This window comes from Glandiceps talaboti, chromosome 6, assembly GCF_964340395.1.
Source record: "Glandiceps talaboti chromosome 6, keGlaTala1.1, whole genome shotgun sequence".
Classification (NCBI taxonomy): domain Eukaryota; kingdom Metazoa; phylum Hemichordata; class Enteropneusta; family Spengelidae; genus Glandiceps; species Glandiceps talaboti.
In genome coordinates this window covers 23,848,575-23,872,761 of record NC_135554.1, presented here as the reverse complement: position 1 = coordinate 23,872,761, position 24,187 = coordinate 23,848,575, and the positions used below count along the sequence as shown (strand labels likewise).

At 35.7% G+C, this 24,187-nt stretch overlaps 1 protein-coding gene across 5 annotated transcripts; it reads left to right on the top strand.

Annotated features, from left to right (window-relative positions):
• The first annotated feature begins 1,491 nt into the window (after window positions 1-1,491).
• LOC144436118 (transcription factor RFX3-like) lies at window positions 1,492-23,762 on the top strand. 5 transcript variants are annotated; one of them, XM_078124810.1, is made up of 14 exons: window positions 1,492-1,555; window positions 9,932-10,067; window positions 10,912-11,137; window positions 12,433-12,703; window positions 15,107-15,184; window positions 15,331-15,512; window positions 16,230-16,349; window positions 16,921-17,164; window positions 17,727-17,827; window positions 18,371-18,620; window positions 19,262-19,411; window positions 19,820-20,028; window positions 20,572-20,831; window positions 22,654-23,762. In XM_078124810.1, exons 2-14 carry the CDS (start codon window positions 9,935-9,937, stop codon window positions 22,773-22,775), a joined length of 2,346 nt encoding a protein of 781 aa, XP_077980936.1. In that variant the 5' UTR covers window positions 1,492-1,555; window positions 9,932-9,934; the 3' UTR covers window positions 22,776-23,762. The 5 variants fall into 5 exon arrangements, with proteins under 5 accessions (XP_077980936.1, XP_077980940.1, XP_077980935.1 ...); XM_078124814.1 differs by having other exon boundaries at window positions 12,412-12,703; window positions 20,572-20,720; XM_078124809.1 differs by having other exon boundaries at window positions 12,412-12,703.
• Window positions 23,763-24,187: the final 425 nt, after the last annotated feature.

The following is a 24,187-nucleotide window of genomic DNA, read 5'->3' as shown; positions in this document are numbered from 1 at the left end:
GAACGCTTACCTCTCAAAATAAGTGTAAGCTAGTCTTATTTTCATTGTGGGAAGTCTCGCACTAAATCCTACTACAATATAGGAATTTACTCATTGTCCGTACAATGTCTATATATGCCTACAACCACAGATATATAAAGTAACACATCTGTGCTACAACATGCAGGGGGGGGGGGGGGTTGTGGGAAAGTGGTGTCCTGGGGTGTACGACATACGCTGCAAAGGCTGGCATGTTGCAGAGATGGGCAGCGGATCACATATGCTCACTAAGTAAATGCACAGAAGGTGTAAGATTGGAATAGGTTGACACCTTCCTTGAAGCATGTGGGGTTATACTTCCATGCTTGAGAAGTTGAGATAGGAGGACTTTCATTATATATTCCCATGCTCTACGAGTGTACCATTCGTTAGCCGTACTTCAATGGCTCAGGCTGTAGTACCAGTACACTCCACTACATAGGTGTAGTGGATAGGGTCGAGTGACGGACCCCCACACACGCCATGCAACCAGGACTATTACCGCTCGTCGTTCAACATTTGATTTGGGAATGATCAATATAAAAACTTTGGACATTCACTCCCCCGCCGGCCTGGGCTCCCTCATCATCTCTGATCATCCAGATACTAGTAACACAACACAATGAATGCATGTTACGCACTTTACATGTTGCATGCTGTAACCCCGCTAGCATACGCGACCGGCATCGTTGGTCTTTTGCGAAGAGGATGCACATTTTACACAACCCCTCATCTCGGTCAACCATATGGTTCCATGACGACCGTGCCTAGTACCATGCCATTAATATTGGTACCTGTACAAACATACAAACAATATGTGAATATGCTAATTATGCCCTTTTGACAGACAGATACCTGACTCCGCCTTCGCTTTTTGCATAATAAGCAAGCGGAGTCGAGACCGTTTTACTCATTGTATAACGCCACTTGGCAACGAACTATATTCCCACATTTCTAGATATTTATTGAATTTTATATATTTATTTGATATAATCTGATGACTGCCTTTGCGTTTTTAGTTACCCGTTAACTATTTGCCGTCGATCAGACATGCGATTGAGGCGAAATAGGCCTATTACGCAGCGAAAATGCGACAGTAATGGCGGACGAGTTTGTTGTAGTCTTTCTCAATCGAATATTTGAAATACGTTTACTCTGATTGGTCTTTTGGCGCGTAGTGACATAAACTACGCTCGACTTTTAGCAACTCTTCAAATAACTTTTTTTGCTGACTGTCAATATATTTCTGTCTGTTATATTTTGTAAATTGTGTTGCTTTAATTGTTCATGCCCATGCGTGTCCAAAAATATCACAAATTTACACTGAATTAATGAAAAACAGACTACCTATAACGCCACAGCGTGTTTCAACATGTCTGGCGCATATCGGATTGTCCAATGACAACGCGCGTTGTTTCTGCATGAGGGTATGTTGTTGTAGTGTACTGTGGTTAGGTTATTTGGCAACTGTTGCCTTGAGAATAAACGCCATAGCCACGGTAGTCCTGGCGACTGTTACCCGCCAACACGGCATAAGGTGATTTTTTTCCTTTCAGTTCCTAGCCTTCCAATCGCTTAGTTCTATGTGTCTCTATCGTAGTCTGTTTCATTGCGTATTATTTGAGGATTTTTCTCGAGTTTCGTCGCCGACAGCCACAGAATTTGTGAAGATTGTATCGATGTATTTCAAAATGGCGGTTGAGTTGCAACTTGCTCGTTTTTACCATGGAAATTCGGGGTTTTTTCCAACAGCAAATGTAACAAGGGGATACAACTTTGTGGCGACTTGTTATACTTACGAACTTTGACCTATCATTTGGGTAGATCACAGTGGGTCTGTTTGCGAAATTTTACTCGAGAAAAATCCTCAAATTCACCTGCATGGCTTCATGTGACGGTTACGAATTGGTGTGTCGCATGATTTCTGTTAGTATGTTGGCATGGATATTTTCGTGATATCTTTGTACCGGTTTGTCGCTATCGTGTACAGGTAGCACACCATGCCATCCTACAGGTATTCTATTTCCTAGTAATACATCATGTTAATGTTATGTATCTTAAGTTTGTTGGTATTTGGAAAGAATATTTTCTTCGTAACATCGTTTTGCGCGGTGGATTACATTTTCGCCGTGCGTGTGAGCGTGTGTCATTTTTGCGTTACCGTGGTGAAGTACAAATTGTGTCGCGAAACATGTGTTGTCATTGTCCTCAACTTTGCCAGTGCAATCAATCCAACTTCCTCGAGTGGCCATGCATTGTTTACTATTATGTATTACCGAGGATGCCTTTGGGTTTGCATACTGTTTTAAAACTGTTTTATTATTGTAGGAATGCATGTTTTAGGAAAAAATTAATGTTTTATTTTACAGGTTTTTAAACTTGGCCTTTTTTTTGTGAACGGCCAAAACTAGGTTGTTTGCTATAGTATATACCTTTTTTTTTTTTTTTTGCATTACTAATTCCCTTTTCCCATTATGGACTTTCTCATTAATGCCAGTTCCACTGACAATTTCCATCGCTAGGATACGGTCTTCCACAGTTGCTTAGCAACAATTGTATATCTTTCAGTTACCATGAGGGATGGAATTTTTCAATTAGAAGTTGTAAATTTTAAAGATAAGGGGTACATTATTCTGTCAGCCATCCATGAATTAATTAAGAAAATATGTTTGTCAAAATATTCCTATATACACAAAGTGCTCAAATTTGTGTAGCTGAGAAAATTGATCTCATCGCAGTTTCAGAATAGCAGAATGAAAGTAGTCAGTGGAAATTATTATTTACAGTAACTGAGTACTAAACCAGCTAACTAATTTTGCACCTCTGCAGGATTTCTTTGGAGATTGATTGAAATTTAATTTTTTGTCAAAATTATCCAATTCTTCTGGTTTAATGATTTATAAAAACGGTGTTGGACATTCAACTATAATTGATAATTTCGAAAGGGCAATCATTTCAAATGTTGAAAGAAGAAAACAAAAAATGTCTTTAAATACTAATACTTCTGAAAAGAAGGTGATGTGTCTTGTGATGTTTTTTTTTATGGTTAACTTAATTTTATGTTTGAACACTTAATAGTATATAATTATAATGCTAGTCTACGAAGTTCTTTTTCATGTTCATAATTATGTGGAAGCAGGTACTATCATTAGAATAACAACTTTGAATTGTAAAATCTCATTTCCAAAAAGTAGGTTTTACAATTACATCATAAATATTAGTATATATCTTGTCAATTTTTTCCTTTTCTTCATGTGTTAGCATTTGGTGGTTTTTTTCTTCCAAATTGTCCTATAGAAAGTTAACTTTTGTGACGTCTAGAAGTCATCATGTCATGACTCGCTGATAACTCTCATTTTCAAGTAGGCATCCATCTTCACGTAGGATGGTAAATGCAAACAGTTTCAAGATGTGTCCCACATTTACACTGACACCAAAACACCCTGACTCTACCTGGAATAGGTGTTTGACAGGTTTGTTTTGCATGTGTAAACCAGACACTATTGTGTAAGACTTTACTATGCATATCTTTCAGCAATCTATAACAGTTGAAATTCAGTGTAGAATAGTGTACTAATATAGTTAAAGTTGAATAGTTCTATAACAAAATTGATAGTTTGATCAAGTGAATATAACATGATCGAAAACTGACTGTAGTTTAGTAATGATAAATAATAAGTTCTTACTAGCACAGTACAAAACAGCCGCAGTGGGCTTTACAAATCTCAAAAAGAATAAGGTTACCACAACTGATAGTTGTAGAAATGGTTGTTTGCTATTCAAAATATCACAAATGAAATTAAGTGATAGCTATTAGTTGCTGGTTACGACATTTCACAAGAGGTGTTTTTAAAAATGGAAACATTGAGGATGCAATTGGAGTACATATGATATGTGAGTGGGGAAATAGGTTATAGCTTGTGCAGGAATACAAGAGAAACAATAGCTCATTTATTGGACAGTTTAACATTTTTGTTATGGTAATTAGTATATCTTAGCTTTGCTTGTTTTCACCTGTATGAAAGTTGATGTCAACACTGCCATGGAGTTGTGTACATCAATTACAAATAGTGCTGGCAGTGTGGAATGACTCTTGTATGTGTGAAACTATTGATATGCTCATCAGTGTCCAAATCCAGTCAGACAACATACTTGTACTGTTAAGCTATGAACATTAGATTATAAATAGTAAAGTGAAAATATGTAATATTCATGGTTCACTTCCAGACATGCAGTGTACATGTATAGACAAATCTACATGTGTGATGTATTGTGTCATAGACCCTCCACCCACACAGTGGGTGGGGAGGGTCTATGATTGTGTACTTTCAGTGAAAAGAAAATTGTACCAGTCCATGTTTATTTAACTGAAGACACATGTAATGATTACACTGTCTTTCAATTGATATTTGTAACCACTAACTGTTAGAGTAATACTTAGTCTGCAGTATGGAAAAGTAACTTGTAAATCATGTTATTGTTAAGATAGCTTGAAAAACCTACGACTTGGTACAGTGGAGACTTGCTTGAGTCTTACAATCACATAGACTTCACCTTTGCATTGAAATATTACCTTATGTTCAAAATCAAGTTACTGACTCATTGTGTGTGTGTGTTTGTGTTTGTTTGACAGTTTGACATCTCCAAAGTAGTGGTCTGAGGTATTGTACTGAATAACAAGGCCTGCAATTCATGTAGTGTAGTGCTATTATTCAGGAGATACAAAGACTTGCAATTTTTGAAGGGTTATTGGTTATGTAATAATGTAATAGCTTGTGACATTAATTCTACAATGATTCTTGTTACCCTACAATTGTTATTTTTCATAGCTCTTTTCTTATTCATAACTTCATGTTTATGACATTAGCTAATAACTAATGATTCTTTGGCTACTACATGTACATTCATGGCTGTATTTTTAGGGTTCTTCAACTCGCCCCACTGTTTTGCCTGAATTTACCATTTAGAATGCTGTAAATGCAGAAAAAGTTGGCTGACATTTCTCCATTCATTGCACTGAAGTATAAAATGTGGCATTACTAGAAGTTTTTTGCAAAGTTTTTGAAACATACTAGACCAAATACAGACGGTTGAAAATCTGTTTCTGAAGAGCACCTCTAGTGGCCAAACTAGACAATCTATCTATACTATCTTTGTGATAACTAGGGAAGATATAGTTGTACGGAATGGGGGTATTTAGTAAGGGTACCTATCTCAAGAATTATGCAAGACCCCATGGTAAAATAAATTAACAACTTTGAAATGTCCCAAAACTGAAAACTACTTGAAAAAGACATTTGACTGTCTGAATGGGTTTTTGCCATTAAACAATCTTGTGGGGGTACAATGGACAATATATTATAAACCTGACCTGCATTGCCTAAAATATAGCAACCTTTGAACTGTGTCCTATAAAGCAGGATACAATTACTACATGGGGAAAGTCTTAGCATAGTTTTTTCATTCCTTCCCAGCTCTTGTTGCAAAGTTGTAATGCCAGACGTTGTCTAAGCAAGTGTGAGAATGGTCATTGGAATTGCAGGCTAGGCTGTGCAAATATTTTTTATTATGCAGTACACAGGCCAGTGATGATATAAGTATGCTTTCAGTTAAAAGGCCAGATCAAACTGACCATATATGTGTGTGTTGTGCATCATGCATTTGTGTGCAAACAAGCTGCTCGAGAAGAAACTCTCATTTCATTTCTACGTCTGATTGAAAATACTATTTATAGGAAACAGGAAAGCCTTGAAAATACATGTATTGGTGACAATGGTCTATGCTTCAGGATAAAAAACGTTCAAAGTGTTTTATGGCACCTGGCACTTACATTTAATTTTAAAAGTCAATTAGACCAAATGGGAAAACCTAGTCATCATTTAACGCACTGTGGCTAGAAGAGAGTGAAGTATCGTTTGCATCACAAAGACTCTAATTGAAGTAATGGCTAATGATTGGGTTTTGTTAGACCGCATAACTGAGAATAGATTTCTTATAGCAAAGAAACATACATAGATGAATTTCGAAATGGACATTTTTTTGCCAACACATTGGCAAATTATGACAGCTCTGAAAAAAGGCAGCTGATAGGCAGTTTTAGCAGGTGTAGCAACAGTACAATTGTATGTTATACTGCCTCAACTGCAAGATTTCCATATCTACTTGTGTAATTTTTATATCTGTTATTCAAATTTCTGTGGGAAATTAGGCTACTGGAGCAGACATAGACATTGTAACTAAGCACCCTGTAAATACACATGATTTTCTGCATTGGTAATGACAAGGAGGCTTATACAATACAACCAGGATACATTAATGTGTTCTCGAGAGTCACGATAAGACCAGAAAGCAGCAACTTTTTTTTCTGTGTACATTCATTAGCCATAAACCTCCTCAGTGAGTGTTAAAGTTTGAATTTGTCAATCCTTATCTAAAGTGTGGAGGTAGCTGCTCAAAATGATAAATAATGTTACATGTACTTACTAAATTACTTGTATCAACAGTATGAAACTACAAGTTGTCACATTGTGTTTTATTGTCAATCTATTTGAATTCAGAAATTTATAGTGTATTCACAAGTATGACTCACTTAACAACCAAGTATATATTGACAATGCAGTGTACCTGTATATATATATTGATATATATATATATATATATCTGTACAACATGTCTGACCTTGACTAGTCTACTGTCCTTCAGCAGAACAATTCAGGCCGGTTTCCTTATCTGAAGTGAATGATATTTATTTATAGATAGATCCAAAAGTAGCTATCAAAAATTATAACATGCTGCAGCTCCATTAAGTCTAAAAAGGTTCATAAAATAAGATAGATTGTGTTAGAGATTGATTAAAATATAACAGAAAAGAGTCAATGGTGAGTGAAGTTTTTTTTGAGTTGGTGTTATCCTACGACAAAAATGTATATTAAAGTGAAAATTGAAAGTTTGTGTAAAGTAAAAAGCAACCGATAAAGCTATACTATGAGGGATTATATTGAGTAGTATTTGAATGACTAGATGTTTTTGGAGTCAGTGTTTCTACATTGACACATAGCATTATTCATTGAAGTGAACTCCAGGTTTGGTAGAAAAGAAAGCACTGAACAAGAACTAGTGAATGTCAATAACTGATGATAATGTGAGGATAATAAAGAGGTCATTTATTTCAAAAAATGGTAGAAATACATGAACACGTATGCTATTTGTGCTTTGTGATATTTATTTGTGGAGTGGAGGCGGCTACAACGCTGGGTCCCATATCATTGACAATTCTTCATCGCAATATAATCATGGGCGCATTTCCCGACGTATACCTGTGTACTACTGTAAAATAGAATGAAATTAATACCGCATCAAGTTTGAATAAACAGTAATGTAGTCAAAGATCTAATAAATCACATCCACCAAAAAGAAGCAAAATACTCAATAGAATGGATGTAGTCAAAGTTAGATAGTAGAGTATGACGTAAATAGTAGTCCATTGGGTTCTAATGTTCTGAGGCGGAACATATTGAAATATATATATATGTGTGTGTGTTTGCACAGTATACTCTTACCTGTTTTAACTTTACTTGACTAGTACATTTGGCAGTTTGTATCTTCAGCAAGATTTCATTTCAACTTGTGCTGCAAACACAAGATTACATCAATCCGATCAAATTTCAGATCACATTTGCAGTTCATTAAAAGTTACTAACGAATATATGTGGATTGACTTTTGTATTTCATACAAAACTTAATATATTACACATTTCGGCAATATTTGTCAATTGTTTTTTGGTGGTCTTGGTCGTTTAGAATTAAAAGTTGTTCCTGTTTTTATACCCATATGTTAATTGTTGGTGTTTTTAATTGAGATGGTGACCACATGGGCAACATACATTTGTAAACAAGTTGATTCAGTGAATGGAAAAACATGACAATTCCAATATTTATCTTCATTCAACCAAGGAAAATATGAGTGACCTAACAGGGCTTTGTCACTACGGGTCACGAGACGAGTAATTTCTGGCTGAATGAAGAAAAATATCGGAGAACAACATAATTACACCAGCGTCAGTAATATCAATTCAAAGAAATATCAAGGAAAGTAATGGCAATTTTGAGCTTTTTGACTCAATTTTGAGCACAGTGGAACCAGGCACGTAGACACACGTGGCATAGACATGTGCTGTTGTGACGTAGAATGAGTCTATATATATTCCATATTTTTCGTTCAATTTGGCTTGTGCATGGTATAATATAATTAGCTCTTTGTAAAGAAATAGTTATGAGGCACTAAATCATATACACATGTATGTTTTATCAATAGACAATATTCCCCAATATACCGTGAAAGAAATTCAGCAATGATGCTGTGATAGTTGTTTTCATTAACAGACTAGCTTAGGAGTGATCATTCAACTATTAACATAAAGACCATACAATTTCGATATTTTTAAAATAATAATTAGAAATTACAACAAATGTTGTGAAAATAAAAACACTTCAGAATCTTTTTACAGATTATTTCTGGTGATGGTTTTGTTATCATGTATTTGTCGGTGGTCCTATTAGTAAGAACTGAAGGAATCATGGAGTGGATTTCAAGAATAACATACTTTGTTTTGAAAGCTATAATTGATGTTGTTGATCATTGTAATGTTGGGATACGGTTTCATATCCTGTGTTTAGACCATAGACCCTGGTGGGGAGGGTCTATGGTTAGACAAGATTTCAAGCTCAACTCCAGAGGGCTCAGTATTGTCACCACATAGTAAGAGATAGAGGCACACCAAATTTTGATGCGTCACTAGAAATTGTGTGCATCAGTGGCACATCAAATTGGCCTAGAGGGCACACTAGCCAAGACACAAACTTTATATCATGCCATCGGTAATTTTGGAAGGTGTTTAATGTTAATGAAAATCCAAAATGACAGCTATATAGGTGTTAAACTTTTTTAATACACTGGTAGTAGTAGGTAATGTTAATAGTTAAAAGTTCAGTCTTTAAAAGTATATTAATTTTCAGTACAGCATTTTGTAAACGCATAGTTTAGTAATCATCTGATATATTGATTGTAATATATTTAACACTTTTTGGATTATTCAATCTTTAAAAAAATAAGGATGGGAATGAGGTACTGAATCTGAAAAATAACCAATATTATTTCTTTTGGTCTGTTTACATGATCATTTCTCACTTCTGAAAAAAAAATGGGGGAAAATATATGAATTTATATTCCATATGAGTAGTTAGAAATTATGACAGTAAATATTTTAGTGTAGCTGCTCTCTTGTGTGAATATAGGTGGGAACTGATATGTAGTCACTGGTTACAACTTAACATGAAATACCTATCTTATTATTATTTGATGGTCCATAGCAACTAAGCTGTCTCAGTTGTCAAGGATAAACAATAAAAGCTTACAACTTGCTGGGAGAGAATCTTATGTTGTTAGGGAAACAAGATTTATACTTTTGAGAACCATAGCAACAGCATCAGTTTCCTCCTTTTATTAGTGTTTTCAATAGCCGTTGCTAGGCAGTTGTCAGGGAGATGTAGACAGAATCATTTTGTTACTGTGGACAAGAAATAGATTAGTTTGGAACTTGTCAGTTGCCATGGCAACAAATCACTAGGGTAAAGGTCTGGATATGAAGCGCAGTTCTTTTATTAGTTATAGTCAGTAATGGAAAAATTATTTTTTTATGAATACAAAACTTTGTCGTTTGTAAGTTTCATTACAAGCGTATTCATAGTTTGAAAGCTTGTCTCCCCAGTGAGACCATTATTCCTCAAAATAGGGGAAGCCGTGAAGTTTCAATTTGTATGTGTCAGATCATGTAGTTCTGTCATTAAAAACATCAAAGCAATAATAATGCCCTCCAAGACGTTGCCATGGTAACCTTAGTATTCTGACTTGCAGATTATGGCTACACAGAATGCATATGTAACTGAAATGCAAGCAGCACCAATTCAGACCCAGGAGCAGTCCAATATCCCTCAGCAGACTATCATACAGGCACAAGGTCAGCAACCACAGCAGTTTGTGCAAGTCACAGGTAAATAGTCAGGTCATTTACAGTCACTAAGAAACTCTAATATTAGGTGTTGTTACATAGATACCGTGTTTTTTTTCAATATCCTGTTCTCACTAACACACAGTCTGAGTCACAATGTATGTCTACACGGTACCAAACTACTACTGCTACCACTGCTAAAATCAGCCTATGAGAATTCCAACACACGCAAGTACACACAATGTGTTACTGTAAGTACAGGCAGCATAACTACGTGGTTCAGGAAGCAATTGCTGACCTCTTCACCCCCTGTTTCTTTATGGTTTAGTCTGATCAGCATAAGGTAAGAATGTGATCATACCAAGAATTAACATAGTAAAGGGGTGTGGGGAAGATCACATATAGGTAAGAATTCTGTACTTGCATACAAAACGTACAACATGGTGTATTGAATATATGAAGTTGCATACTTGTGAATAATTAAAAAATATCAAAAGGAATAAACTCTTATGTAAGAATCTCTGTTGCATTGTGTTGCCGACTGGCAGTTAATTCTGATTATGAATTATATGGCAGCTGTATCCAACAGTGATGTGTTCTTTTGTGACATCTATGCCGCTAATAGTTCATTTTCTCCAAATAAAATGTTGAATTTGGCACCTCACCAGAAGGCATGACAGGAACACAAAAGAACAGATATAGGTCACACTTACTTGTCTCTCAGCAGTGCTGTTACTTTTATACAGTTGTATGAACAAGCAGTGTGAAAAGGAGGAGCACAATACCTGTACTACAATGGATCGGGTATTTCAAAATTAACTAATATTGAATATTTTAGCCAAAAAAATAAGAGACAAAAACTTGACTGTTATTATGCATATTTTAGTTTCAGCAGCTGGTGGTGATAATTTGACTAAGGATAGTTCGGCATCTGAGGGTGCGGTGAATTTACAGACAAACCAGGGACAGCAGCAGTCACAACCTCAACAACAACAGCAACAGCAGCAGCAGCAGCAGCAACAACAACAGCAGCAGCAACCTGTGTATCAAAGTCATGTACAATTTGTAGAAGGTTCAACAGCAGATCAAGCTATTTATGCAAACGGCACAATGTAAGTCAGTCAGTGTAGTAACTAGTATGCAACTTCTCAGCGCTTGATTACCTCACATAAAAGTATGACATGTTAGAGTAAAAAGTAATAAGGAGGTTATGATGTAGTGATGAGCAGTGTGTTGATATGTAATGCATCTAGATTGATTCAGACATGATTTCTAGCTCAATACAAATTTCTAGACCTTACTCAGTAGTCATAAAAAATTATTTAAAACAAAATAATTTCATCACTCAAGTTACAACAAAGAAATTGACAAGCTACTATATTAGTAACAAATCTTACTGTTTATCTGTTAACCATTCACTTCTCAAATCAAATTACTGTGTAAGTTTCAGAAATGATTTGACATTATCTATAATATTCTATGCTATGTCAGGATTTAAATGTCACAATTTTTGTTCATATTAAACAGTAATTGCCATTTCTGTAATCAATAGTTTTAACACAACTTTGTATGTTAACCTAAAAGTTGTTGCCAAATCCTAAGACCTTTCACATGTACATGTATGCAGTGCTTGACTAAGAAAAAGCTTGAATTTCTTTTAACGAGCACTTTCTTGATATGAAATGACATTGTTATTAACTTATGTCGCTTGTCACAGCACCCAACAGTCAAATTTTGAGTAACTTGTCCAAACAGTGTGACCATCATGTGTTGTGTTGCAGTGCATGTTTTTAATGAACTTGAGTTTGGCATACAAGAATGTCCACTATGTCTTATTAAACTTTGCATGTATAGTTTTGTAGTGTGTGTGTGTGTTTGTGTTTGTGTTTGCAGTGTCTTCCTGTTAAATATAACCGTGTAACATATTCTGTGTTTTGTGTGACCATCAGAAAACTAAACGTCTTTAACATCTCAGCTCCCTTATTGTAGTTCCATGCTATCTGTAGTTTTCATTTCAGTTGCTGTTTTTTTGTAATATTAATAAATGATACACCATCAACTGCTTTGCTTTGGGTTATACTATGGCATGGCTGTCTGGTTGCATGGGGTTAAGGGTTAAAGTGTCACCATTTTATTACTAACAACTGTTCAGCTTTTCCTGGTTTCTTTCATTGGTGTGGAAGGTCGTCCTTTTGCTTTCATTTGGTAATTCTAACAACAATTTTTTTTCTGTTCTGCATTATCTGGCTTTTGCTTCCACTTTCTTGTATCTTCTGTTCCGTTCTCGTTCTGTTCCCATTCCAACTTTCGTTGTATGTGTCTCTTGTCACCCTTTATGTCTGTGTCTGTGTCTTGTGTCTGTTACTATACTATTTCTAAATACCAGGACCACCACATACCCTTACAGCGATACAACCAGTGGCATGTATACTGCAGCAGCGGCACCAGCTCCGACAGGCAACTATTTTAATGCACAAGGGACGGCAACTACCACAGGTGTAGTTACAACGCATACTGTGCAGAATGTAGGCACTATGGGGGCAGTGAACACAGTGGGCGCTATCAATCTAGGCCAAACCATTATGACCAATACTGGTGGCACTTACCTGGTACAAGGCCATACAATGGATGGGGAAGGACATCCTATCACCCACACAACCAGGGCATCGCCAGCTACAGTAAGTAGATAACAAAATTTGAACAGGTGTTCCCACCTCAATAATGGTAAATATTCACTAGAAATGGTTAACCCCACAAACACAAGATAAGATTATTCATATACATTGACATTGACAAATGTTCTTCAGATCATTTCCCAAATGTTGAAGCGACAATAAATTGCCTTGTATTCAGATCTATTAACTTAGTGTAGCTACATTTGTCATAGTGAAGAACTGCTGGAATATACCCCCTTTGTCTAGTTACAATGTAGTTGGAAGCAAAGCTCAAAAAGTAAGTTATTTCTTGTACAGTAGATTGTGCGATGAAAAAAAAAACTGATTGATAGCCTAGTAGAAAGACAAAACACTGCAACAAGTGAAGATATGAATTTCAAAATGCTTCTCTCCAGTGGTAGAACTGTAAATATTTCATGTTAGTGTATTGTATGCATTATAATCATGAGAGCTCTAGCTATTGGTAATTATGATTTTTGGTTTAATTAAGGAAATAATGGATGATGTATTAGTGGATATATATATATATATATATGCCCATAAGGTAAACTTGGCAAACATGCCACAAAAATAATGACCCAAGTGATAGCATAGACATTGTAGTATTAGATATATTTGTAATGTTTGACTGACGAAGAACATTTTAGAAATGAACAGTTTAGTTAGTTAGTTAGTTAGTGATGTTAGTTTCTAAGGAATTTTCTGAATTTATGACCAGTAGCAATAGTCTTTAGTTTAATAGCACTTTGTAAATTTGTCTTAGATTTCACTGTAATATTTTCTTGCAGCTTTTATCCTTAATTTGATAGTTGAAAGGGACACATCTGTAACTGTGTGGTTCTTGGCGGTTATGTCTGTTTTACAATGAAATATAGTTATCATTCAAACTACTAACACACTGAGATGTGTGTGTGTGTGTGTCTGTGTGTGTGTGTGTGTGTGTGTATGTCTCTCTCTCTCTCTATCTCTCTCCCTCTCTCTCTCTCTCTCTCTCTCTCTGTCTCTCTGTCTCTCTCTCTCTCTCTCTCTCTCTCTCTCTCTCTCTCTCTCTCTCTCTCTCTCTCTCTCTCTCTCTCTCTCTCTCTCTCTCTCTCTCTCTCTCTCGGGTAAAGCTCTTGCTAAAAATTTGTACCTTACATAAAACTAATATTATGACAATTTGGGTTGCAGTCAATATGATGAACTCAAGCTCCCCAGTCTTGGTTTCCTGTTCTCTTAACCCATGTCTATCACACTTTGTTGAGTTAGATTTAATGTACAGGATCATCATGTATTTGTATTTTGCTCTGACTAAAGTTGAAAATAGAACCTTAGTAACAGTTACAGATTGTGTCACTTCAAATGCTAATTTTGCTGTGTTTCCCCCAGACATCATATAATAGGGTACTGGGCGGTATGCTATGTAACTGTCTGGAAACAATTTGATTTCATTCATGTAACATAACAAAATTATCAATGATTTTACATGTTTAGCCAGCCTACAGACATTAGTTTTGATTTTGTATTCACCTTCCTGCACTGCCCCTACAGTTGGGGTAAAACTGGTGAATGCCAAATCGATACTTGTATCTGTAGGGAGGCTGCAATGGTTTTGCACATATATATATATAGACATTTTCATGTAAAGGCTTTCAAGGGAAGAACATAACTTCTACATTTTATCATAACTTAAGACTTATCGTTCCTTACTAACGTAACATTAATTTGGGGTTTATCTCTGGATTTGACAGTGTTATTGCTAAGGTTTGGAAACCCTAGTAACCAAGGATTTAAATCTGGGAAAACTTGCGTGGTGTGGGCATCTTGGTGCAAATATCTGGGTAACTCGGGTAGATTTTTACCCAAATGTTGCCTTTAATTAACATAAAACGCTGTTGTGGAACTGAGGTAGAATAACTGGGAACTTGTGTAGATTTCACGTACTAACTGCATGTAACAAAAATGTTGGATGGGAACCATGGTGAAATTGAACTTGGGTATATTTTGTCTACTTACCTAACCTTAACAAAAACACTGTTGATCTCTGAATGGCTTTGTGTGGAGTTGTATCCTCATGTTTTCATGCCAAGTAATAGCTGATTGGAATCATGTTGCTTCTGAAAATGCAATTACTACCATTTTTCTTCTGAAATGTGTATAATACATATGTATGAAGTTGTGAAATCACTACCTGAATGTTTTAAGGGTCATAATCAATTCATAGTGTACCCAGGCAATTGATTACAAATGCAAACAATGCTAAGCAAATATTAATGTTCAGTGAAATTAATAGGTGCATGCAGTTTTATGATTTTGTCTCTGTGGCTATGGAATTTAGCCCAAATTAAGTGTTGAATTTTCAGACTCACTAGTTGAATGTGGTGGAGGCAAGATGGGTGCTCAGTTTCTTTTCCTTCTGTATTATAGCAGCTAGCATCATTGCTGAACCCAACACGGCTCGATATGGACGACCTGTCAGGGGGCATGACTGGCAGCTTTCTCATGGTACGCGCTTTTACTTAACGATTTATCAGTATCTATACTTACCCTCACACTCATGCGTTGGTTGTTTTTTGTTACAGACATTTGTCTGGTTTATCAAGTTTACTTGTTTGAAAGAAATTCATTTGTTCTAGGACTATCATCCGCAGGTACAATGGTTGGTTGACAACTACGAAACTGCTGAAGGTGTTAGTCTACCAAGAAGTACATTGTATAATCATTATTTAAGACATTGTCAGGAACAGAAGCTAGACCCAGTCAATGCTGCAAGTTTTGGCAAACTCATACGTTCTGTCTTTCTCGGGCTACGAACCAGGCGACTTGGTACAAGGTATGTATTCAATGTTTGTAGTGTTTATAGAATTGTGCATGTGTGTTTGGCAAGTGTATAGATTAGTGGATCTCATATACAAATTACAACCATGCTGAGGAGTCACAATGAGAATAAGGTATATAGCTAAGACCCTCTAATATGAAGCAGGTTTGTTCAGTAACCATTAGTTATCATCCACTGTGCTGCAGATATCACCTGTGATTGTAGCAACTATTGCCACTGATGTGCTCTTGAGTATTTCTAGGAACCTGTGTAGTTTGACCTAATCATTGCAGACGTGAACTTTGAACCAAAAATTCTGTTGAAAGGTCAACCTTTCTCTAGTCAGTCCACTGGTGGTCATTATTTTTTTTAAATTATTTTATTTGTTTGTTTCATTTGTTTATTATATTATTTTTGTATTTATTTCTTTATTGGGAATATGTGTGCATGCGCCAAACAAAAATGAAATGAATCAACAGAAATATCAAAACAAATTAATGAAATAAAGGACATGTAACAACAATACATTCAAACTGAAAAAATCATATGTCTCATTTTTAAATGTAAATGCATGGTCTCCATTTATAAGGTAGAAAAAAAGACTAGGTAATTTCATTACAAGTATTCATGTACCTACTAATTGGCCATAATGTAAGTCACAGGGGTAAGATAATAAGGAATAAGGCCATTATGCTATATCATTAACTGAATTTGATGTTATTTTCTTGACAGGGGGAATTCCAAGTACCACTATTATGGCATACGTATCAAAGCCACCTCACCATTAAATCAGCTACAAGACGATGTCAACACCACTGCCATGAGACAACAACCTATCAATACAGGCAAAAGGTAAAAACAAACAACAAGAAATGTGTCTACTTTTGGGAGTGGACAAGTGATTGATTTGAAGTGTTTTCATGGGGAAAAGTGACATTGGTACAATTGTGTAATAATGCCTTAAAGTAATTTCAAATTAGTCAGAAAATTTTGACTTTCATCTTGTGTGTCTACATTGTTTGTGTACCTCTAATGTGATGTCATCATTTAATGTGACTTTCATCTTGTGTGTCTACATTTTGTGTGTACCTCTAATGTGATGTCATCATTTAATGTGCATTTGATTACCTAATATTTTATCATGCCTTTTGAGATAACATCCACCTTTCTCTACTCTTTTCACCAATTGATAACTCTTTTGCTTTGACATTACCTATTTGATTGCGCTTTGTGTTTGACAAAGATTTGCTATAATCTGATACTGTCAACATCTCCTAATGTAGTCTGAAAGGTCCAGTTCTTGGTGTGCTTTTACATAATCACTCGCTACCCAACTGGGTTGGAGAAGGAACAGCTACAATCTTTCAGGCTACTCATAGTGTATTCCTATATATTTGAATCTGTTATCTGTGTATTTCTCCAGATTCAAGACAGCGACAACACCTGGCGGCAAAGATGGCAGCGATTCAGACTTGGCATCTAACCCACAGAATGCAGCAATGACAGAGGCACAACAACAACAACAGTCACACCAACAGTACTTGGGTGATGCAACACAGGCTCTACCACAGTTTAATGACATAGACTACAGTGGCAAACCGTTGCCAGAAGGTGTGACCAAAGATGATATCAAAGCTTTCCAGAGTTTGTACAGAGAGCATTGCGAGGTATTGTCAACCTTTCCGTTATCAAATTGTCGTGGAAAGTTGCATAAAGTGTTTAAAGTATAAAAGTCACGTGCTAGCCTTGGCTTTGAAGCCATGTTGTACTATTCCACTGTATACATATGTAAATGTGTTGCTAAGCATATATTCCAGTCTCTCTTATAAAAAGACAATTGTAAGCATGTCCATGTTGTCCTGTTATACTGTATACTTTATTGAATCAAATAACCCCAGTCTTGCTCTATAGTCCATGAAAGATGAAAAACGACCTAATGTATGCGTATGTAGTAAGCATTTCATTCTAATGATGTGGGTTACTGGATATATTATGATCTCCCTTGGATTGCATACCTTTTTTTCGCTTTTTCTTTGACAAAAAAATTGTGGAAAAAAATATGGAATAAATCATTTATTTGTGTGTATATATTTGTTCCTTCATTTCCCACTAGTTAAGTTATAAACATTACTCAAATTGAGGTGAGACTTATTGACTTATTGAAATTACAATACAGCTCAGACACATTTGGAAATAAATAAAAACTTTTGTTTTATCTTTTCACAACAGGCGATATTAGATGTTGTTGTTAACCTACAGTTTGCCTTGGTGGAGGCACTATGGCAAACATTCTGGAGGAATCCTCCAGCCGAATCTCAAACTAATACAAAGTAAGTGGTACTCTTTCAACTCTGTGAGGTTGATGTAGATGCAAAGATGTACATGTTTTTAAGTTAAGCTGGGGTATGCCTAGAATTGGGATGAGAATTGTCGAAAGTTTTTTCCAACAAAAGTGGCTTGAATCTTCAAAAGTGTTTTTTTTAGCACAACCTTTGTAATACTACGGGGGGGGGGGGGGGGGGGGGGGGGGGGGATTGAGTATGGTCAAGTATGTCTGTGTATGTGTGCAACTTACATTAAAATTCATAGGGCTGATAGGCATGGTATTTAGTTTAGTTGTTACTCAGAGTTTGAAGATATGATTATGAAATTGTTTAATCTAATGCAATTGTACCATAGGTGTGCAAATTGGGTTTTACAAAATTGTTTATTGAAAATTGGTGGAATGTGGGAGAAACGACAAATACAGTATTGTTGAAAACATGATAAGCTGCACAACATATACATGGACCCCCAGTGTTCTGTAGTCTTACCAGAAAATGAGCTTTAAACCCTGTAAAGTAAATAACTCTTTGATATGGTTGTCTTTGCAGTGAGAATGAACTAGAGAAGAGGTTACCTAAAGTCAAACTGTATACATTGTGTAAATCAGAACCTGTACTCAAATACTTGCAACATTATGATCACATGCTGTACCAAGGACTGGTAGAAGTTCTCATACCAGATGTACTCAGACCCATTCCCAGTGCCCTGACACAAGCAATCAGAAACTTTGCAAAGAGCCTAGAAGGGTGGCTAAAAAACAGTATGCAGGGAGTGCCTCAAGAAATGATATCAGCAAAAGTAAGCATAATGCTAATAGAATTGTCATGATTAGTAAAACCTCACTACAATTCAGTAGTGCTATATAGGTGTGTATGTATGTGTGTGTGTGTGTGTCTCTCTCTCTCTGTCTGTCTGTGTGTGTGTCTGTATCTGTGTCTGTGTAAAAGACCTACAAAGACAGGACTGATTGTGTTGTTCTTTGATGGTGATATTACTTGATGTCTGTGTGGATTTTGCACCAGACAAAATAATTGGCTACAAATTGGGTAATTTTGGTACAAACTGAAGTGCTGTAGAGGAATTGTTCAGAAATTAGGTGGTTCAAGCCAAGATAATCACGCTTAACTTAATAAAGATAAAATTATGGATAGGTGATGTATACATGGTATATTTGTTATAACTAATAGTACATTACCCCAATTCTTTGTCAGCAAGTAGGTGAACAATAACTGTAGGATGTTTTGGAGATGGATCATGGAAATATCTCTGTTCATGAAATCTGTGTTTTTGATTCCTTGTTTTTGAAAAAAAAATATCAAAATTTATATGTCAGTTTAGAATCGCGATAAATGGGTGTTTCAATGTTTTGTCAGACACATGCCATCAAAATGACCAGTTATATATTAAACCTGACTTGATTTTTGTTATTGTGTTTGTAGTTGGGTGCAGTAAGTGCCTTTGCACAGACACTGAGGAGGTACACATCTTTAAATCATCTAGCCCAGGCAGCTAGAGCAGTTCTACAGAATGGTTCACAAATAAGCCAGATGCTAAATGATCTCAATCGTGTAGATTTTGCTAATGTACAGGTAAGGGTGCATTATTTATTCAGTACCATTATCCGAGCTTCAAAAAAAAAAAAAAAAAATAGGTGATAATTACTGTCAATAAAGACCGTTTATCAAATTATTTTAACTGTGACTCTACTCCACTATGTGCAATCTCACTTTGACTACAGTATAGGATATTGACTCATACTGATGACATCACAGTAACAGATGCTTCAGATTATCTGGAGACAACCAATGTTAGGTTTTGACATAATTATTGCACATAATTTGCAGTAACCAATTGAAATGACTGTACCAATGCAGTAACCAATTGAAATGACTGCCAATGCAGTAACCAATTGAAATGACTGTACCAACGCAGTACCTAGTTGAAATGCCTTTCATCACAGTAACCTGTTGAAATAATTATACAATGTTGTGTTGTAGGAGCAGGCATCGTGGGTGTGTCAATGTGATGACCAGGTTGTACAAAGGTTAGAACAAGACTTCAAACTTACCTTACAAAACCAGAATACATTAGAACAGTGGGCTATATGGCTAGAAAGTGTAGTCAACCAAGTACTCACTCCACATGAAGGCAAACCAGACTTTGCCAAGGCTGCAAGACAATTTCTTCTCAAATGGTCTTTCTATAGGTAAGATTTACTAAGAACTTCTTTGATACATTTCATCGTCATTGTTACTCATGCCTAGAAACGCCATACAAGTGTTGTCTTTTGAAGAAAAATGATTTGAAAGTGTGTTGCCCACACATTTCAGGTCATTGCCCCCTAACGCCGTTTCATATTCCTCTACAGTTTTTGAAATTTACCAACAGTGGTAATCTTTTTAGTACCCTCAGTACTATCCTTGGACTTGCTTGCCATTATATTTCAGTGGTTATGATTTATCCATGGTCTAACTCTTTGTAGCGTCGTCTAACTTTGTAATTTCCATTATAGTTCAGTGGTTATCTGTGATCTAACTTTTCATAATTTCATCTAACACCTGTTATTTCTATTGCAGTTCAATGACATCTAACTTCATAGTGCCCCCTAACACTATTGCATTTTACATAGTTCCATGATCTAACTTTGTAGTGGTCCCCCTAACTCATTCAAGATTTCCATTACAGTTTAATAGTTATCTGTGATCTAACTTTGCATAATGCTCTAACACTTTTGCGATTTCCTTTACAGTTCAATGGTTATCCGTGATCTAACTCTTCGTAGTGCCGCTAGCTTTGGTTCTTTTCACTTGATAAGACTGTTGTATGACGAGTACATGTTCTACCTGATCGAACACAAAGTGGCAGCAGCTACAGGAGAGACACCGATAGCTGTCATGGGTGAGTTGTACTTTCAATTGGCCAGACATTTGGATTACAATCCAGCTTCTTTATTTAGCCTTGGTATGACTGATGATGAGGAACGGGATGAGGACAAGAAGCGAAGTCAAGGTAAATGGACGGTGTGCCAGTCATTTCAATTTATACAAGGATGCACCTCGCACACATCAAAAAACCTAAAATATGATCCAAAAATACCAGAAAAATGCCTTGTCAGTTGATGTGTTGCCAAGTACTAGTAGAGGACTACGTAATGTTCCTCACTCATATTTAAATAAAATTTAAAAAATGCATATCACTGTACTTCTGAATAAAGAATTCGCATCTTATTTAAATATGATGAAACTAGCACCAATTTTTCTATTCAGAGGCAGATTTATATATCAATATGCATGTTGACTGTTTTTCAAAATTTTGCTGTTCTGACATTTTTACTGTCAGCCTTGGAGTAGGTACGTTTGTTTTTTAAGTCTTTTCACATAGAGGTGCATCCTTATAAAAGAGCATTAACATCATCTCATCTGGTAGGTCACTCATCTCTGTTCATTTTAATCTCTCACAGACTTCATCCTTTACCCCTCCCCCTCGATTCCTCATCTACAAATTCTCAGAAAGGCCAACCAAGGCGCGTGGGCTTGTTCTTTCTCATCATTGGTACTTGTTTCAGATTGCAATTAATAGTTTTCAAATTAGTTCCCAAGAGGCAACAGTTCTGTGTTTTCTTTGCAAACCTGAATTAGAAAAGCAGTTGACGGAACAAAGTTCACGGACTACAGATTACAGCCTTCCAGTATGAATGCTAGTAAAGCCAATTTGACATTCCACAGACACACAGTAATATATATTTAACATTTAACATTTCATTTCTAAAGCGCTTCCTCTATTTTAAAAATATTAATGTGAATTTTACATGTACCACACATGCAAGCAAAATTGAACGCCATTCTGACTAAAAGTATGGCATATTATGATATATACCGTGTAATAGTTCAATGCCATGACAACACATATCAACGTCATGTGTTGTCCAGTGCTAGAAATATGAATCAAGATGTTGAAAGTGGCCAATGCTCTTCCCAGTTTTGCATAAACTATGCTTTAATATTACACTGGTGCAATTATATTCCTCCTCAATATTTTTCTTCTGTCAGTTTGATAATATTTATGAACTTGAGTGGTTTGTCACTTATAAGGCAAGGACCCTTAGGTCACTTGTATTTTCCGTCACTGTACAAAGAAAACTATTGGTTGATAATATCTACACATAATTCTACTAAGATAAAATACATTTACTGTAGTCAGATATTTTATGGCGCTGGATTTAATTTAGCTAAATATGGATAAAATCCTTACAAGTTATCATATTTCTATATTCAACTGTTGTGAAAGGTGTCACCAACAGTTGCACTGAATACTGCAGACTCAACAAATGACATAAAACGGGTAACACTGAAGTAAAGTACTTTCTCTATGTGCTACACTCATTTATAGCATTCATATCAATTGTAAAAGTATACTGTTTCTATTGGTTTATTTACAAAGCCTAGTATGCGACCTTTCTAATGTGGTCAATTAGCAAATGAAACAGTATACTTTTACACTTGATATGGATGCTATAAATAATTGTGGTACATACAGAAAATGCTTTAATTTGGTGTTATGGGTTGTATTAGCAAATGAAACAGTATACTTTTACCCTTGATATTGAAGTTATAAACGATTGTGGTACATACAGAAAATGCTTCACTTTGGTGTTATGGGTTGTATTTACACGGCATCTATTTTCATCTTGCACTGTCCAACAAATTAAAGTGAGCCTGACATGTCCTAAATTGCTAATCCACCAAATTTTTCATGCGTCAAAATAAATGTATTTACAGTACCTTCATGTTCATTTCACTGAAATGTAACACAGTTTTCATTTCAATATCAGATAAAGCAGAGGCTGATTCAAGGGACTGGAAACTATTGGCAGGAAGTGGTAAACTTAGCAGTACAGCAGACAATCTCCCGAACAAGAAACTCAAACCAAATGATACACCAACCACGACATAGAAGTTTATTCTTATAGTCTTTGTTGTTTTTATTGTGTTAAAAAAAGACAAGATGTAATATAGTCTTTCCATTTCACTTCTTTTTTTTTGTCCGGCAAACAAAATGTTTATGAAAGTAGGGGGACAGAATAGCCTGAAAGATCCAAGCCTTCCATCTGGTTATATAACATATGAGGTAGTGAGTGGTTAATACATAAGCGGACCAATGGCTGGACCTTTCACACTAGGGGACAGAAATAATAGATCTCTGAGAAGGGACCCATGAGAAATGACCCAGTTATCGTTTTGAATGTTTTCATAGAACAAAAAAGTATATATCTATATATATACTTAGAAAGTTTCCAACATTTGTCATGTCGATGTTTTTGACTTTTTGTTTTTGTGTTTGTCACTGTTAAAAAAAGTACCACAGAATGTTCTTTGCAAATGAATTCACACCAAGATAAAGCCGATCAGACACCTTCTTTTTTTTTTAAATTCACCTTTCTGTGTGTCATTGAAGAGTGCCTGACATGTATGTATTTAACCAGTGTATGACAATTTTAAGAAGGAAAAACAAACATGTCTTTGAAAACTTTTAATTTGAGTTGAAGAAAATGCCTTTTCATTCAAAGCTTTTCAGATTTTGCAAGATTTTCAGTGATGAGAAACTCCTTTGTAAGTTATTTAGAAGATGTTAATGCAAAACAACATAGTTGTTAATTTTTTTTACATGTACTGCCTGGATATCAACCATAGCAACAACAACCTGTAAAAATAGGCCAACAAAAAAGAAAAAGAATTGTTTCTGGTAAGGACATTTTGTTGTAAAGTGGTGCGACGATGCAAATTTTGTTTTTTTAATTCTCAACAAACCTGTTACTAAATCTACTATTTATGGCAGTTACTGTTCTTTTTATTTAGTACTTTAGAGCAAGTGTGTATGTCATTTGCTTGTTCACGATTGACTCTGCAGTTGTCTTCGCTGAGTCACTGAAGGGGGGGGGGGGGGGGGGGGGGGGGGGATTTTTGTGTTTCCCCCTTGGATCTACAGACTGCATGAGCTGGACAAATACAACAAAAAAAGACACACAGGAGGGTATTTAAGTGATGCACACACTGACCAGAAACAATACTTTTCTCTCTTTTTTGGCCATATTTGTTATGAGTTAGTTACAGATGTTATCATAAAAAAAAATTCAGCTTATTTAGGTCATTTGAAATTCAGAAACCTTCACTCAGACAGACAAAAAAAAAGTACATTGAATCACTTTCGACCAAAATAAAATTGTTGTTGTGACTTTTTAGTGTCCTTTGTGAAAGCTTGGCTTTATTAGTGTTTAAAAAAAAATTTAAAAAAAAACAACAACAAACACACATAAAAAAAATTACTGAAAAAAGAAAGACTGCCCTACAATCACACACACAGGCTAT

What these genes read in the sequence shown, in the direction of transcription:
- LOC144436118 (XM_078124809.1), top strand. Translation starts at nt 9,935, where the DNA reads ATGGCTACACAGAATGCATATGTAACTGAAATGCAAGCAGCACCAATT. An exon ending in ATTTATGCAAACGGCACAAT is followed by an intron (nt 11,138 to 12,411) that starts GTAAGTCAGTCA and finishes TCTAAATACCAG; the next exon opens with GACCACCACATACCCTTACA. An exon ending in TAGATTTTGCTAATGTACAG is followed by an intron (nt 19,412 to 19,819) that starts GTAAGGGTGCAT and finishes GTTGTGTTGTAG; the next exon opens with GAGCAGGCATCGTGGGTGTG.